Source organism: Musca vetustissima, unplaced genomic scaffold (genome assembly GCF_032173495.1).
Source record: "Musca vetustissima isolate MV318-11 ecotype Yass unplaced genomic scaffold, APGP_CSIRO_Mvet_v1 utg29017, whole genome shotgun sequence".
Taxonomy (NCBI): Eukaryota; Metazoa; Arthropoda; class Insecta; order Diptera; family Muscidae; genus Musca; species Musca vetustissima.
Genome location: NW_026877999.1, coordinates 63,735 through 80,941, shown reverse-complemented (window position 1 = coordinate 80,941; position 17,207 = coordinate 63,735). Strand labels below are relative to the sequence as shown.

Below are 17,207 nucleotides of genomic sequence, written 5' to 3'. Positions count from 1 at the left end.
GACAAATATGGAACAGAAGATTTCATTTCGAGCTGTGTTTTGTTTTATTTTTCTCTTTTTTTTTTTTTTTGCATAATAAAATAAATCATATTTTGATGATGTTTGTACCATAAATCGGATTGTTCGTTAACAATTTTATTTAAAAAAAATTCGATAAATTAAACAAAATACTGGGAAAAATAAAAAATATGAAATAAATATATGTATGTGGAAAATCTTAAAATTGAAACCAGAGATGGTTGTGTGTATTTACATAGTTTTCCATTTCATTTTGACATAACACACAAACACACACCTACATACAAATACATATAAATAAAAAGGATATTCGATTTTTATTATTTTTTATTTACTTACATCACATGTTGATGAGGATATATTTTTAAGGCTTAAACGGAATATACGATCCCTGAAAAAGAAACGATAAAACATAAATGTAAATGTTATTTATTTTATTATAAAAATAATACAGAAATTGTTTAAAAAATATATATCAAATTTAAGCCAATTTGGTTTTGTGGTAATATATCATCTCATATGAATGATAACAAATGTCAGAATTGTCAGAGCAACAGAAAAATGGAATTTTATTTTAAATTAAATTGAAATGGGAAAAATAATAGAGATTTAATATAACCAATGCAATATTAAATTATATTTATACTACCATCTTCGTTAGCGGAAAATAGATTTTTTCCGAATCAATAAGTACTTTTATAGTCCAAATAAACGAAAGAAACACAATTTTCAGAAAAAAAGGGACTTTCTTATACACAACCTTTTTTAACTTAAAACGGTTCCATGTACATCTATCCATCTAATAAAGTAATTACATATATCCCATTTATTTTCTGTTCGACGTCCTTTGGAAACAATGTGATGTCCTTCCTTTCCATTAATGATATCTGATACATCCAAAATCTTTTCAGATTCGAGATATACGCCAGTTTCTGGGAAAATACAGGGACTGTCCTTTTTAAAGCACGTCTGGTGGCCTGTTGATGTTGATATTGAAGCTCACTTTCCAATAGAGTGGTCAGATATATCCAAAATCTTTGCTGATTTCCCCCCCTATTTTCCGAGGAAAAATATAAGGACCTTCCTATGAAAGGCCTTTTTTGAGTACTCCCAAATAGTTCTCGTCTGTGTGGTTTAACAACGGTTCATCTGTACGTCTACCAGAAGGGGCATAATTGCAAAGGTCTTGAAGTCCTCTTACCAGTAGAGAGATCGGATATATTTAAATTTTTTTCAGATTCAAAACATATGCCAAAAAGGAATCCTATAAGGGCATCCAGATCATAAACAATATACATCAAAAACCTTCCTACGAACGGCCCTTATCAATTAACCAATACACCCGAATGGGTTTAACAAACCACCACTCACAAATGGTTCGTCTGTACGCCTATCAACAGAGCATAATTGGAAAAGTCATGAAATCCTCTTTTCAGAAGAGCGATCGGATATAGCCCAAATCTTTTCAGATACTCGTCTGTGTGGCCTTTTTTAACAAATCACTACTCATAAATGGTTTACCTGTGAGTCTACAAGAGGGGCACAATAACAAACGTCTCGAAGTCCTCTTAATAGTAGAGAGATCGGATATATTTCAAATCTTTTTAGATTATAGATATATGCAAACCAGTAAGGAAAGTAGTAAAGTCGGACTGGGCCGACTATATGATACGCTTCACCATTTGGGTATATTCTACATATGTATCCGAAAAGACGTCGCCTTTTTGAAGGAATTTTGAAATGAAATTGAACGAACTTAAATATTAGATTTTTATGTCTTTCTGGAACCTATGCTAAATTTCATTTCATTTGGGCAAGTTTAGAGTCGTTTGCAGATTTGTGTTAATCGATTTAAAGCAAACTTGACACACTCTATTCGTTATGCTGCACTGTTTAAAATTTAATCTCAATCAGACTCCTATTGGTTATTTGATGTACAATAAACATAAATAAGTCGAAAATATAAATGGAAGCTACGATATATCTATATCTGAAACGACTTGAAGCAAACTTGCCAGAGATTAATTTATATTAATTTCAGTACCTATTGTCAATCGGCCTAGCTTTGGATCTTTAGTGCAAATTTTACTTAAAATCGGATGAAAATATATATAGGAGTTGTACACATCATTGTAGACTTAATCGAATGATTTTCAGGGAATTAGGGCACCATTTACCTAAAATCGGACGAAACTATGTATGAAAGCTATATCTAAATCTGAACCGATTTTCATAAAAAGTGGCACACATCATTCTAGACTTATTTTGGACCTCATACCAAAATGCATGCCAATAAACAGATTAGCAGGGCCTTTGCCTTACCTAAAATCGGGCGAAACTATATATGGAAGCTATATCCAAATCTGGACCGATTTTCATGAAACTTAGCACAGGTTATTCTTGACTTAATTCAATACACTATGTCAAAATTCGTGCAAATCAAATGATCAGGCGAAACTATATATGGGAGCAATATCTAAATCTGTACCGATTTTCACGAAACTTAGCACACATCATTATAGACCTAATTCAGTAGTCTATACAAAATTTCGTGCAAATCGAATGATATATATGGACTTTGGTACACCATTTACCTTAAATCAGGCTAAACTATATATGGGTGCTATATCTAAATCTGAACCGATTTTCACGAAACTTAGCACACATTATTCTAGACCTAATTCAGTAGGCTGTACAAAATTTCGTGCAAATCGAAAGATATATAGGGACTTTGGTACACCATTTACCTTAAATCGGGCTAAACTATATATGGGAGCTATATCTAAATCTGAACCGATTTTCACGAAACTTAGCTCACGTCATTCTAGACTTAATTCAATACGCTATGCCAAAATTCGTTAAAATCAAATGATTTTCAGGGACTTTGGTGCACCATTTACCTAAAATCGGGCAAAGTTATATATGGGAGCTATATCTAAATCTGAACCGATTTTCACGAAACTTAGCACATATCATTCCAGACTTAATTCAGTACGCTATGCAAAAATTCGTTCTCATCGAATGATTTGCAGGGACTAAAGTCCGTAAATCAGACAAAAATATATATGGGAGCTATATCTAAATCTGAACCGATTTTTCCCAATTTCAATAGGGTTCGTCCTTGGGCCAAACAAATGAGCTGTGCAAAATTTCATTCAATTCGGATCATAAATGCGACCTGTACTTTGTTATACACTACACAACTATGTTGTCAGGGTATTATAGCTTTGTGCAGCCCCAAAAGTTTGTAACGCCGCGAAATATTGGTCCTAGACTCACATTTAAGTATACCGATCTGAGCTGAGCTGAGTCGATCCAGACATGTGTGTCCGTCCCTCCCATTATAATTTGTAAACACGATACAGGCCACAATTATGGACCAATCTTCACGAAATTTTGCATGTAGGATGGGTTCTGGCCAATGAAGACCCCTATTCTTTTTGATAAAGATTTACATGGAGAAGGGGATCGGACCTAAGAATAAGCATGCCTGTTTTGATAAAGATCGGTCAATATTTAACAGGTTAAATGAACCCTGACTTTTTTACAAAATTTTTATTTTGGGGCGTATATACTTGCTCCTGAAGGACATATATTCGAGATATTGATAGTATGTTCAAGATGAGTTGTTGACCTTTAAATTGATACCAATTATGTGGCTGCATGAACTCCGATGCGGGAGTTATAGGTAAATAAGTAAAGGTGACTATGTGCATATTATTACTATTACTCCATTAGAGGACGGAAATGTCGCGCTGATCGCTTTGAAATTGTACATGAACTTCCGATTATGGTCAAGGACAACGCTTATAGTTTTCGGTGAAGTTGAGATTTCATTCAGGGGGTGCAATGAACCGAAAACTTTAATTTTGTCAGATTTTCTAGTCGCTCTAAATGCAATTATTATGTATAGAACATCACATATTTTACAAGGTGAAGGGATCTGACCAAATACTTAGAGTGGCTGTTTAGATGAAGATCGGTCAACTTTCCGAGGGTCAAATCAACCTAAACCTTACGTGACGAATTTTTTATTGTATGGCGTAAAAATTCACTTCAAGAAAAATTAATTTAGAAAGAGGAGTTGTTGATCTATAATCGGTAAAAAGGGTGCAAATATCACGAAATATTGCCCAGGCTCAGAATATAGAACCACCGAAGGTGTGATTTTCGTGGTAGTTGTGTAGGGTATCATATGGTCGGCCCCGTCCGACTATACTGCTCCGCTCACTGGTTTACAATTTAACATTGACAGACAGACGGACGGACGGACTTGCATAAATCGACTCAGAAAGTGATTCTATGCATATTCTCAAAAGGAACCATGGGTCTATCTCGATTATTTTTGCCTGTTACAAATATATGAACAAAGACATAATACCCTGTATCACAGTGTGGTGAAGGGTATAAAAATATATATGAAAGAATCCAGTGACCTTTTTTATGTAAATGGTACACCAAGTTCCTATATGTTTTTGGATTTGCACGAAATTGCCATAGCGTACAGAATTGAGTCGTGAAAATCGATTCAGATTAAGATATAGTTCCCATATATATTTTCATCCGATTTTATGTAAATGTTACACCGAAGACCTTAAATGTCTTTCGATTTTAACAAAATTTAGCATAACGTACTGAGTTAAGACTAGAATGATGCGAGGTAAGTGGTCTTCGGAAAAAATCCAAAGACCACCATCATTCAGCAAAAATTTGACTATTTTGTGGAGAAGATAACATAAGGACTGGACCGATATTTCCCATCTTCGAAATTTTGAATTGGTATAATATGGCAAAGTTAGGTTGAAATTGGTTATTTCCTTCGAGGAAGACTGGCGAACGGATATTTGTACATCGACTTCCAATTGTCTTGAACGGATTTGGCCCAAAGAAACATGACATTTTAAACTAATATTTCGATAAGACACATCTTTGCCATAGCAACATGTAAATAACAAGAACATATTCGAATTTGATTTAAATTTGGAATTATTATTACCCATACGGCTGAGGGTATAATGAAAAGTTACTTACATGGCTCCCACATATAATGAATCCCTTTCCTCGTCCATATGGAAGGTTCGGTAATATAATTTTCCGCAATTAAATTCTCGAACATGATCTGAAAAATATAAAAAAATAATCATTCATTAATAAATCTTAACAAATATTTTATTAAACTTTAATAATTTGTAAATATGTCTATTCTGCACGTTGACTTTAAGCAGAGCATAACAAAATATCCAAAAATATTTTTCATAAAAAAAAATATATGCCCAAATTTTTTGACAACTTAACATAAATATTTCCCCTCAACAATTTCATTGTTAGTAGGTCACACAAACAATGCTCTGATATCCACAATTTCCAATGTATTATTAAACGTCTAATAATTAACAATGTTTGCTACTCAAACACAGCACAAAGTTCAACTATACACACACACATTAGTGTGTGAATGGTTAAGTGTATTTGCAACAATGGTTGTGTGTGTTGTGCATGTATGAATGTATGTGGTTAAAAGGAACATTTGTTCGACGACAAAAACTGTTTGCGTTAACAATTTGTTACCATACTTAATGGTCAAGTACAACTCATATGGCGTCATTAGTGTTGTTGCTATTGTTCACTTACACACCAGACAACCAACCGACCGACCACGTCCGTTTGTCTGTTCAAAGTTTCCCCCGCCCTTGGCCGCAAACCAATCACAACATTTTGGAAATAATTGCTTACAAAAGATTTTTCTCAAAGATTTCGTTCATGACCGTAAAAACATTTCACTTGGCATTGGTCATGTTTGCCAGTTGAGTGATAATTTGTTTATTTTCTATGTTGACAGTGGAAAACCGACGAAAATTGTCAACCCGTATAATTTTGAAAGTGGTGCTGTGAGGATGGGGTAATTAATGATGGTTAGCAAGAAATTGTAATGTGATTTAAGAGGAATTTACTTATAATTATACAAAAGAAGAAGAAAAATGTCAAGAGAACTTTAGAAATTAAAGAATTAAACCATTTACGGTATTGAAGTGCTTTATCTGATGCACACTTTTAGGAGCATTTGAATTGATGCATGAAACTGCACAGTCGTTATGAAAAATTGAGGGAAAAGAAAGGGTAATTAATGAGGGCAGTGTAAAGGATTTTAAGAAAAACATTTTTGTGTAACTTAATCATAAAAATAATAAAATCTGACATTGAAACATTTTACAACTTTGCATACTTTTAGGCTGCATACATATTATAATATTTTTATAAATATTATGCATACAACAGGAGTAAAAAGATTGTTCTATAAAAGTGTATAGAAAAATAGAAAAACGTTCAGAAAATTTGTGTTTTTTATACCCTTCACCACACTGTGGTACAGGGTATTATGTCTTTGTGCATATGTTTGTAACAGGCAAAAGGAAACGAGATAGACACATGGTTCCTTTTGAGAATATGCATAGAATCACTTTCTAAGTCGATTTATGCATGTCCGTCCGTCCGTCCGTCTGTCCGTCTGTCTGTCTGTCTGTCTGTCCATGTTAAATTGTAAACAAAGTACAGGTCGCATTTATGATCCGAATTGAATGAAATTTGGTATAGGTCACTTATTCGGCCCAAGGACGAACCCTATTGAAATTGGGAAAAATCGGTTCAGATTTAGATATAGCTCCCATATATATATTTAACCGATTTAATGTAAACGGCCCCTATATATCTTTCGATTTGCACGAAATTTGGTACAGCTTAATCATTTAGGTCTAGAACGATGTCTGCCAAGTTTCGTGAAAATCGGTCCAGATTTAGATATAGCTCCCATATATAGTTTCGTCCGATTTCATGTATATGGTGCCCCAAAGTTCCTATATATCTTTTGATTTGCACGAAATTTGGTATAACGTACTGAATTAAGCCTAGAGTGATGTCTGCCAAGTTTGGAGAAAATCGGTCCAGATTTAGATATAGCTCCCATATATAGTTTCGTCCGATTTCATGTAAAAGGTGCCCCAAAGTCCCTATATACCTTTCGATTTGCGCGAAATTTGGCATAACGTACTGAATTGAGCTTAGAATGATGTCTAACAAGTTTGGAGAAAATCGGTCCAGATTTAGATTTAGCTCCCATATATAGTTTCGTACGATTTCATGTAAATGGTGCCCCAAAGTCCGTATATATGTTTTGATTTGCACGAAATTTGGCATAACGTACTGAATCAAGCCTAGAGTGATGTCTGCCAAGTTTGGAGAAAATCGGTCCAGATTTAGATATAGCTCCCATATATAGTTTCGTCCGATTTCATGTAAATGGTGCCTCAAAGTCCCTATATAACTTTCGATTTGCACGAAATTTGGCATAACGTACTGAATTGAGCCTGGAATGATGTCTACCAAGTTTCGAGAAAATCGGTCCAGATTTAGATATAGCTCCCATATATAGTTTCGTACGATTTCATGTAAATGGTGCCCCAAAGTCCCTATATATATTTTGATTTGTACGAAATTTGGCATAACGTACTGAATTAAGCCTAGAGTGATGTCTGCCAAGTTTGGAGAAAATCGGTCCAGATTTAGATATAGCTCCCATATATAGTTTCGTCCGATTTCATGTAAATGGTGCCTCAAAGTCCCTATATAACTTTCGATTTGCACGAAATTTGGCATAACGCACTGAATTGAGCCTAGAATGATGTCTACCAAGTTTCGAGAAAATCGGCCCAGATTTAGATATAGCTCCCACATATAGTTTCGTACGATTTCATGTAAATGGTGCCCCAAAGTCCCTATATAACTTTCGATTTGCACGAAATTTGTCATAACGTACTGAATTGAGCCTAAAATGATGCTAAGTTTCGTGAAAATCGGTCCAGATTTAGATATAGCTCCCTTTTATTATAGATTGATTTTAAGTAATTGACGTACTAAGGAACCAATAGAAACAAAACGTTCTGAAATTAGTATAACCTAACCTGTGACAAGTTTGTTTGAAATCGCTTAATATTTGGATAGAGCTTCCATATATATTTTCGACCGATTTCAAGTAAATTGGGCATCAGACTCCTCATGTTAGTCAGATTGACATCAAATTGTGCACAACGCACAAAATTGAGCATACAATTACGTAGTTGCGTTTTCTAGAAGTACAGACATAGCCCAACGGACTTATTTATATTTGTTTGAAGTCGATTAACATACTTTATGGATAGATCTAGGTAGATTCACATTTAGATAAATATTACTTTTTTTCATCCAATTACATGTTAATAGTCCTGTTTAATATACCCATAGTGGTGAAGGGTATCATATAGTCGGCCCCGTCCGACTTTACTACTTTCCTTACTGGTTTTATAATAAAACCAGTAAGGAAAGTGGTAAAGTCGGACTGGGCCGACTATATGATATCCTACACCACTTTATGTATATTGTACATATGTATCGTAACAATTTAATGTCAATGTTCCCTCCCTATCTGCAACCTATGCTAAATTTAATTTCAATCGGGCAGATTTAGAATCGTTTGCGTACAATAGGACAAATTTGTGGAAATCGATTTATAGCAAACTAGATACACGCTACTCAGTATGCCGCACTGTTAAAAATATAGTTTCGATCAGACATCCGTTCGAAATATAAATTCTACGTTCTATGATATCCTACACCATAAAGTGGTGTAGGATATCATATAGTCGGCCCCGTCCGACTTTACTACTTTCCTTACTGGTTTTATAATAAAACCAGTAAGGAAAGTGGTAAAGTCGGACTGGGCCGACTATATGATATCCTACACCACTTTATGTATATTGTACATATGTATCGTAACAATTTAATGTCAATGTTCCCTCCCTATCTGCAACCTATGCTAAATTTAATTTCAATCGGGCAGATTTAGAATCGTTTGCGTACAATAGGACAAATTTGTGGAAATCGATTTATAGCAAACTAGATACACGCTACTCAGTATGCCGCACTGTTAAAAATATAGTTTCGATCAGACATCCGTTCGAAATATAAATTCTACGTTGTGCAAAATCTCGTGTCAATTGGACAAACATTAGGAGTTTTGTGCACTATTTACCTAAAATTGGACGGAGATATATATGTGGGACCTATATCTAAATCTGAACCGATATTCTCGAAACTTAACACACCTCATTCTAGACTCAATTCAGTACGCTATGTCAAAAATATATATGGGAGATATATCAAAATCTGAACCGATTTCTGGTTCAAATTCATTCATCATTCTAGACATAATTTAGAACGTCACGTCAAATTTTGTGAATATCGAAAGATATATAGGGGCTTGGTACACCATTTACATTAAATCAGACGAAAATATATATGGGAGCTATATCTGAGCCGATTTTCTCGCTACTTAACACACATCATTCTAGAGTTAATTAAGTACGGCAGGCCCAATGCTGTGAAAACCAAAGAATATATAGGGACTCGGAAGAAAATATATAAGGGAGCTATATCTAAATCTGAACCGATTTTCATGAAACTTAATATATGTAATTCTAGGCTCAAGACAGTGTGCTATACCAAATTTCATGCAAGTCGAAATATATATAGGGACTTTGGTTCACCATTTACATAAAATCGGACGAAAATATATATGGGAGCTATATCTATATCTGAACCGATTTTCTCGAAACTTAACACACATAATTCTAGAATTAATTCAGTATGATATGCCAAATTTCGTGAAAATCGAATGATATATAGGGACTTTGGTGCAACTTTTACTTTAAATCGGACTAAACTATATATGGGAGCTATATCTAAATGTGAACCGATTTTAGCACACATCATTCTGGACCTAATTTAGTACCATATGCCAAATTTCGTGCAAATCGAAAGATGTATAGGGATTTTGTGCCTATATCGGACGAAAATATATATGGGAGCTATATCTAAATCTGAACCGATTTTCACCAATTTCAATAGGGTTCGCCCTTGGGCCAAATAAGTGACTTGTGCCAAATTTCATTTAAATCGGTTCATAAATGGGACCTGTACTTTATTTACAATTTAACATCTACAGACGGATATAATAAAAAGAGGGTTATAATGGGAATACCCCTAAAAAGGGTGAATATTAAACGTTTTTGGGAAGAGATTTGTTGCCATATACGACTACAAATTACCAAATTCGGTTAAAAAACGCGCTCAAGAACCCCAAAATACCGAAAATTGGGAGTATCCTTATATGGGGCTACCTGAAAATGGACCTATATTTAAAATTTTTAGTGGAGAAATTTTCTATCCAATAAGAACTCAAAGTATTAAATTACAGGCAATTTGGTCGAAAAATGCGATCAAAACCGCCAAAATACTGATAATGGGGGGTGGGGGTGGTATACACCGTTGTATGGGGGCTACCAGAAAAAGTGGACCTATACATATAATTTTTAGTGAATAATTTTGGCACCCAATAAGAGCATAATGTACGCGCTTTTTGCCAAATTTCGTGCCATTCGAACAAATGTGGAGTGTTTTGTGTTCCATTTCCATAAAATCGAAAACAATGATATATTGGAGCTATACCAACATCTGAACCCATTTCAACCAAACATACAATAGGATATTTATACCCTCAGACAAAGAGAGAAATATCGATCCAATCTGTCTAGTAGGGGAGACTGGGGCACCTTCGGCACTTTTTTTTTGGAGCTCTATATCTCAGTACTTATTCAACATATATAACAACTTTAAGGCTGATTATTGTCCTCTGACTCTTAATTATAAAAAATAGTACCAAAAAGATATAAAAAAATAGTATTAGTTAAAAAATTTTACAGGTTTGTAAAAAAAGTCAAATTCGCCGAATGTGCCCCAACCCGGGGTACCTTCGGCATTTGATGGGGCACATTCGGCACCATAGTCATAGCCGGGTAATTGTCATCGATATCAGTCTGGTTGAAATTCTGATCCTCTAAAGGCTCTATTTGGTTTTAATACGCCACACAATGTTTGAATTATAGGGCTTTATTTTCTAGCGGCGGACGTTTACATCTCAAGGTCGCACATACCATCAGAAATAGAGGTTTTCTATCGCATTTACGTCAATACAAGCACTTTTGATCTTATATATGCATTTTCGAACCATATTAAAGGATAAGTTTTAAAGGAAAACTCAAAAACATTTTAAGGAAATACTATTGCTGTTACAGATTATATGGCCGAATGTGCCCCACTTTAAAATGCCGAATGTACCCCGAAGGTACTTTTTATAGTTTTTTCATTTTTTTCGATCAGATTTGTAAAAACATTATATTTTTAAATATTTTTATAATAATACACATCGTAGTTAACCACTTTTTAATAGTATTGTCTTAAAAATTTTAAAAGTTTTATACACGAAATACTTACGAAATGGAATTGAAATATTACAGAAACATCTATAAAAATACAAAAACCTATGTATCTAAATAAGCGTATTAGCTAGAACTTTCAAAATTTGTGTCAGTTATTTATTTCGATATTCGATACCTATGTATCGAAACTAGTGATGTACGGTGAGAGCTTCATATCGAAAACGCGATTGCCGAAGGTGCCCCGATGCCGAAGGTGCCCCAGTCTCCCCTACCTCACGCACAAAATAGTCAAAATTTTACTGAAAGTAATACGTTTGAACAGAATCCTTCCATATCCTCGTTTTAGTAGAATCCTTAAATACTTATGTACCTGTGTACTTATTAAGATCTCTAATAGTAGAATCTTGTGGTATCTTTGTTAGAGTCCTTATGAATCCTTGCCGTAGAATCCTTCTGTTTCCTTGCTTGAGTACTCTCTTGCTGTATAATTCTTCCGAATCCTTTCTGGATTACGGTCTCTTGCGATAGAATAGTGTAGTATCCTTGAGTATTCATATTACCATCAACGCCACTGGTACTTATCCAGGCCTCGACTTCGAAAGACGACTAAGCTAATTATAAAATCTCGGGCAAACGGCAACCTCTACTAATATGACCTAGCATTAAGTTTGCTAAGAGTTTGAATTTCAAACTAAATAAAATTTTTATAGACCTAAAACACCAGTCCCTCTCTCTAGCATTTAAATAAAATGTATGTTATAAACCGTGGACCCCAGCTTGTTTACTTCAGCCAAAGCGGTATTCTGTTGTTAAAGTATATATTAGTGTGGAATGAACAAGGATAAATCGATATATTTATACCCTTCACCCCACTGTGGTAAAGGGTATTATGTCTTTGTGCATATGTTTGTAACAGGCAAAAGGAAACGAGATAGACCCATGGTTCCTTTTGAGAATATGCATAGAATCACTTTTTGAGTCGATTTACGCATGTCCGTCCGTCTGTCCGTCCATGTATTTTTGTGAACAAAGTACAGGAGATTTGGCATAGCTCACTTATTTGGCCAAAGAACGAACCGTATTGAAGTTGGGAAAAATCGGTTCAGATTTAGATATAGCTCCCATATATATTTTCGTCTGATTTAATGTAAATGGTCCACCAAAGTCCCTATATATCTATCGATTTGCACGAAATTTGGCACACCGCAATGAATTAGGCCTAGAATGATGTGTGTTAAGTTTCCTGAAAATCGGTTCACATTTAGATATAGCTCCCATATATACTTTCGTCCTATTAAGTGTAAATGGTGCACCAAAGACCCTATATATCTTTCGATTTGCACGACATTTGGCACAGCGTAATGAATTAGGTCTAGAATTTGGTCTGGTTTCCAGAAAACCAGTTCAGATTTAGATATAGATCCCAAACAAAGTCCCTTAATATCTTTCGATTTACACGAAATTTGGCACAGCGTAATGAATTAGGTCTAGAATGATGTCTGACCAAATGAAAAATTTAATATCGGCTGCAGAATGACATGTTTATGGATCCAATTTCATTTTACGGGTCCTTTAAAAATTCGACGTCTGTTAGGATTCATCTGTTGAATATACCCAAAGTGGTGAAGGGTATCATATAGTTGGCACCGTTCGACTTTACTACTTTCCTTACTGGTTTCATACATGCGTTATATTCTAAAACTCATTCTAAATTTCTTCCCAAATACCACACTTTCTTATTAACCCTCGTACAGTATCTACAACCCGCCTACACAAACCTAAACTAAACACCGGAAAATCCAAAAACAAACGAAAAACATGACAACTCAAAATATTGAGTAAGGAGGAGATATGAAACAGCCAAATATTAATTGCCACCGTTATGGTCATATTTAAATATTTGATTTAAGTTCTAAGAGGCCATAGAATCAATATTTGTATGGCGGGATAAGACTTCTCGAATATAATGCTACCACTTAAGGATAACATAAAAAAATCCCTCTCTCTCTATGTCTCATACTCTAATAGGCTAATGTAATACAAATTGTTGTGTAATTATAACCACATACATACATACTGCTGCAAATAGACAAACATACATTCTATGTTATAATTCCATTATGTAGGTCACATACCGAAAAGGACATTGGTTAAGACCTCCTATTAGGCTAAAAACAAAAAGAACTTCTTCTGACAGTCATTGTGGTCAGTTTTATTAATGTAATTTTTTCTGGGGGGTTTCTCTTCGGTTAGTTATGCCATTTTGTGTCTATGTTAGTGGGTAAGTGGTAATTGTAGCACACACAGACACACACATATATATGTGTGAGTATGTAAATATTAATTACATTAATTAAATCATTGCTTATTGGCATTACCAGGAAATTAGAATTGTTGTGGTGTTTAAATGTTGGCTTTTTGAGTTATGCATGTATTAATAATATGTTATGTGTGTGAGAGTGTGTGTGTGTGCGGCATGTTGTTGTGGCTTTCCAAGCAATTTATTAATAAAAATATTTTTGAAATAATTTAATTTGTTATGTAGGACACACACAGACACAGATAAGATAATAAGGTTTTTAGAAGTAAGTAAGGATTTAAGGGGAGGAGAGATGAAAGAAGATAAAATGAAAGGGAAATGGAAGGATGCTTACAAGTAATAGGGATGGGAATTTGCAAATTTAATCAGATTTGAAGCATTGAAGATCAAACAAGGCAGTTTTTTATTTATATCTGTCAAAGACAAACAGAGCTATATGCATAGATTTCTAAACATATCAGATGTGTGGGTGTGTATTTTCAAGAATACATTCCAAGGACTCTCACAACTACACTATCAGATCCATAGGAGTGCATTTGTCATACTATTCTTCACATGCTATTAGAACTCTAGGAGTGGATTGCTACTCATGCTGATTTATTTTACACAGTCTCACAGAGATTATCACTAACAGGGTGATATAAAATATGAAATCAAAAATTCACCACATAAAAATTATCATAAAATTTAATTCCTAAATCATTTTTATTCACATACAAAATTTTAAGATTTTAGGAAATGCCAAAGAAAATAAAAATTCTCCACAATGTTGTAATAAAAAAGTATTTTGTTAGAAATAAAACGAACATAAAATGTTTAACAATAACCCCTTATTTTTGTTTGTTTCTACTTGTGGAAGCTTGCCGCCGACGGAAATGACAAACAAATACAAAACAAAAAAATTATTCTAACCATTTGCAAAACAAGGGTATTTGATTGTTATATCTTTTGTATATATTTTTTATTTGTCCAGGCAGGCAGCCAGTCATAAGAAAATGTTGATAGTTTAACGACTGAAAGACATTCATAAAAAATACAAATCATAATAACAATTCAAGCGTATACAAGCTAACATCCGGTTTGGCATGGTCTATCTAAATATTAAACATGCGAAAATGTTTTATTTGCTTTTTTTATACTGTTGAATATGAAGAAAGTTCCAAGGCGAACAGAGGGTGTGTAAAAAGGGGAGTGAGGGTTATTTGAACCAAGGAATCAATGGAAGTTTATACAAAAAGAACAAACCGAAACAGTAATTGTGAAGTAAAGCTTATGTGCTCCTATGTAGCGATTTGGATATAAATGTAAGTCCTCAAATCGTTTATTTTAATACATTAATGAATGATTTTATGAATATATTTTTTCGGCTGGCAGTCCTTCTTATGCTATAGACGAGGACAAATTTCCTTCTAGAAAAAAATGTTCTTATACTAATGAGCGGAGCAATATAGTCGGACGATACTGACACAACTACCACGATAATCTAATTTCCTACTCCCACATCCTATAATAATTGATATAAATTTAAATTTCAAACGCTCCTCTTAGATAGATTATCAACTTCGCGGGTCTATATCCATCGGGTATAAGTATCAGGGTCCATATGACCCGCTAAATATTGACCGATCTTCATCAAATTAGTCATGTACATTATTTAGCCAGATTCCCTTAATGGTGTTAAATTTCATGATGCTCGGGCCATGATTGGAGAAAATTCGTTACATTTTACAGTTTTTCTTTGACAAAGGCGAAAATGCAAGCCAAGCGGCTAAAATTGTGAATGGTGTTTATGGCTCCGATAATGTAACAGCCAATTATGTGCAATTTTGGTTTCGTTCAGGAATTTTTTTTATCATAAAGATACCCCTCGCACAGGTACGTCAGTTGTCGAAAACATCGATAAAATCGGAGAAATGATGGAAGTTGACCGGCTGTTAGCTGTCGTAACATCGCCCAGGAGCTAAAAATCGACCATAAAACTGTTTTAAACTATTCACAATTGACCAGATCTCTAATCTAATTTTCCCTAATCTAATATTTACAAATCATTATCGAAAACAATAGGGGCCTTCTGTGACCAGAACCCTTCCTTCATTTAAAATTTCGGGTTTACAAATTATAATGGACAGACGGACACACATATCTAGATCGACTAGCTGAGTCAAGACGTGATTTGACAATCGGTATACTTAAAGGTGGGTCTAGGACCAATATTTCACTGCGTTACAAACTCTTCGGGTTGCACAAAGCTATAATACACTGACAACATAGTTATGTAAGGTATACAAAAAAATTACATCTATATGTCTGATAGACCGTGAACACTTTTCTTAAACATCATAGAAAATAATTTGTAAATGTCACGCCTATATCGCCGTTACTCCATAGAAAATATTTTTAAGGATTCAGGCATATAGCTCTAATAACGCATAGAAAATATTTTTAACCAGTAAGGAAAGTAGTGAAATCGAACTGGGCCGACTATATGATACACTTCACCACTTGGGTATATTCTACATATGTATCCTAGCAGACGACGCGTTTTTGTTATATATCTATATCGATTTCAGGGAAACTTGCCAGAGACTAATTTATATTACATCAGTACGTTGTGTCAATCGGCCAAGCGATAGATCTTTTCACGAAGCTTAACAACATCATTTTAGACTTAATTCAGTACCCTACACCAAAATTCGTGCAAATCGCAAGATAGGGACTTTGGTGCACCAATTAAATAAAATCGGGCGAAACTATATATGGGAGCTATATCTAAATTTGATCCGATATTCACGAAACTTTGCGCACATCATTCTAGACTTAATTTAGTACGCTGTCCCAAATTTCGTGCAAATCGAAACATATATAGGGACTTTGGTACACAGTTTACCTTAAATCGGACCAAGATATATATGGGAGCTACATCTAAATTTTAAACGATTTTTCCCAATTTCAATAGGGTTCGTTCTTGGGCCAAACAAATGAGTTGTGCCAAATCCATCCAATTCGGATCATAAATGCGACCTCTACTTTGTTTACAATTTAACACCAAAAGACGGACGGACGGACATGCATAAATCGACTCAGAAAGTGATTCTATGCATATTTTCAAAAAGAACCATGGGCCTATCTCGATTATTTTTGCCTGTTACAAACATATGCACAAAGACATAATACCACAGTGTGGTGAAGGGTATAAAAATCCAAGTCTATAGCTTCGATTCAATGTAAAATTCCACGCTTAAAAGTCCGGTAATCCATTGAAAATAATCAAAACCTGTACATCCGATTAAATTTAAATTTCCACGCTTGTATCTCCGATACTCCAAGTGGCTCCGATTATCCAATTCTATGGAGTATAGTTCCGATAGTCTATAGAATTTGTTTACAAATCCACGCCTAAGTGTGAAAAAACAATCCTGAGGCCCTCACAGTTCAAAAAAATACTGTTTAAAATCCAATAGCTATAGTTTTGATAGTTCTTGAATATTATTCCTAAAAAAGTATTCGAATGTATTTTTAGAAGGGCCAGGTAAATTTCCGCCTAGTTGGGTCGAAACCCTGCA

General features: G+C 34.5%; 1 protein-coding gene across 1 annotated transcript in view; it reads right to left on the bottom strand.

Annotated features, from left to right (window-relative positions):
* Positions 1-17,207, bottom strand: part of LOC133322773 (semaphorin-2A) — a 156,520-nt gene that overhangs the window by 81,323 nt on the left and 57,990 nt on the right. The window contains exons 2-3 of the mRNA XM_061531736.1: positions 5,050-5,137; positions 358-409 (exon numbers count right to left, since the gene is read on the bottom strand). Of these exons, the coding sequence (XP_061387720.1) occupies positions 358-409; positions 5,050-5,137 (140 nt within the window). The remainder of the gene's footprint in view (positions 1-357; positions 410-5,049; positions 5,138-17,207) is intronic.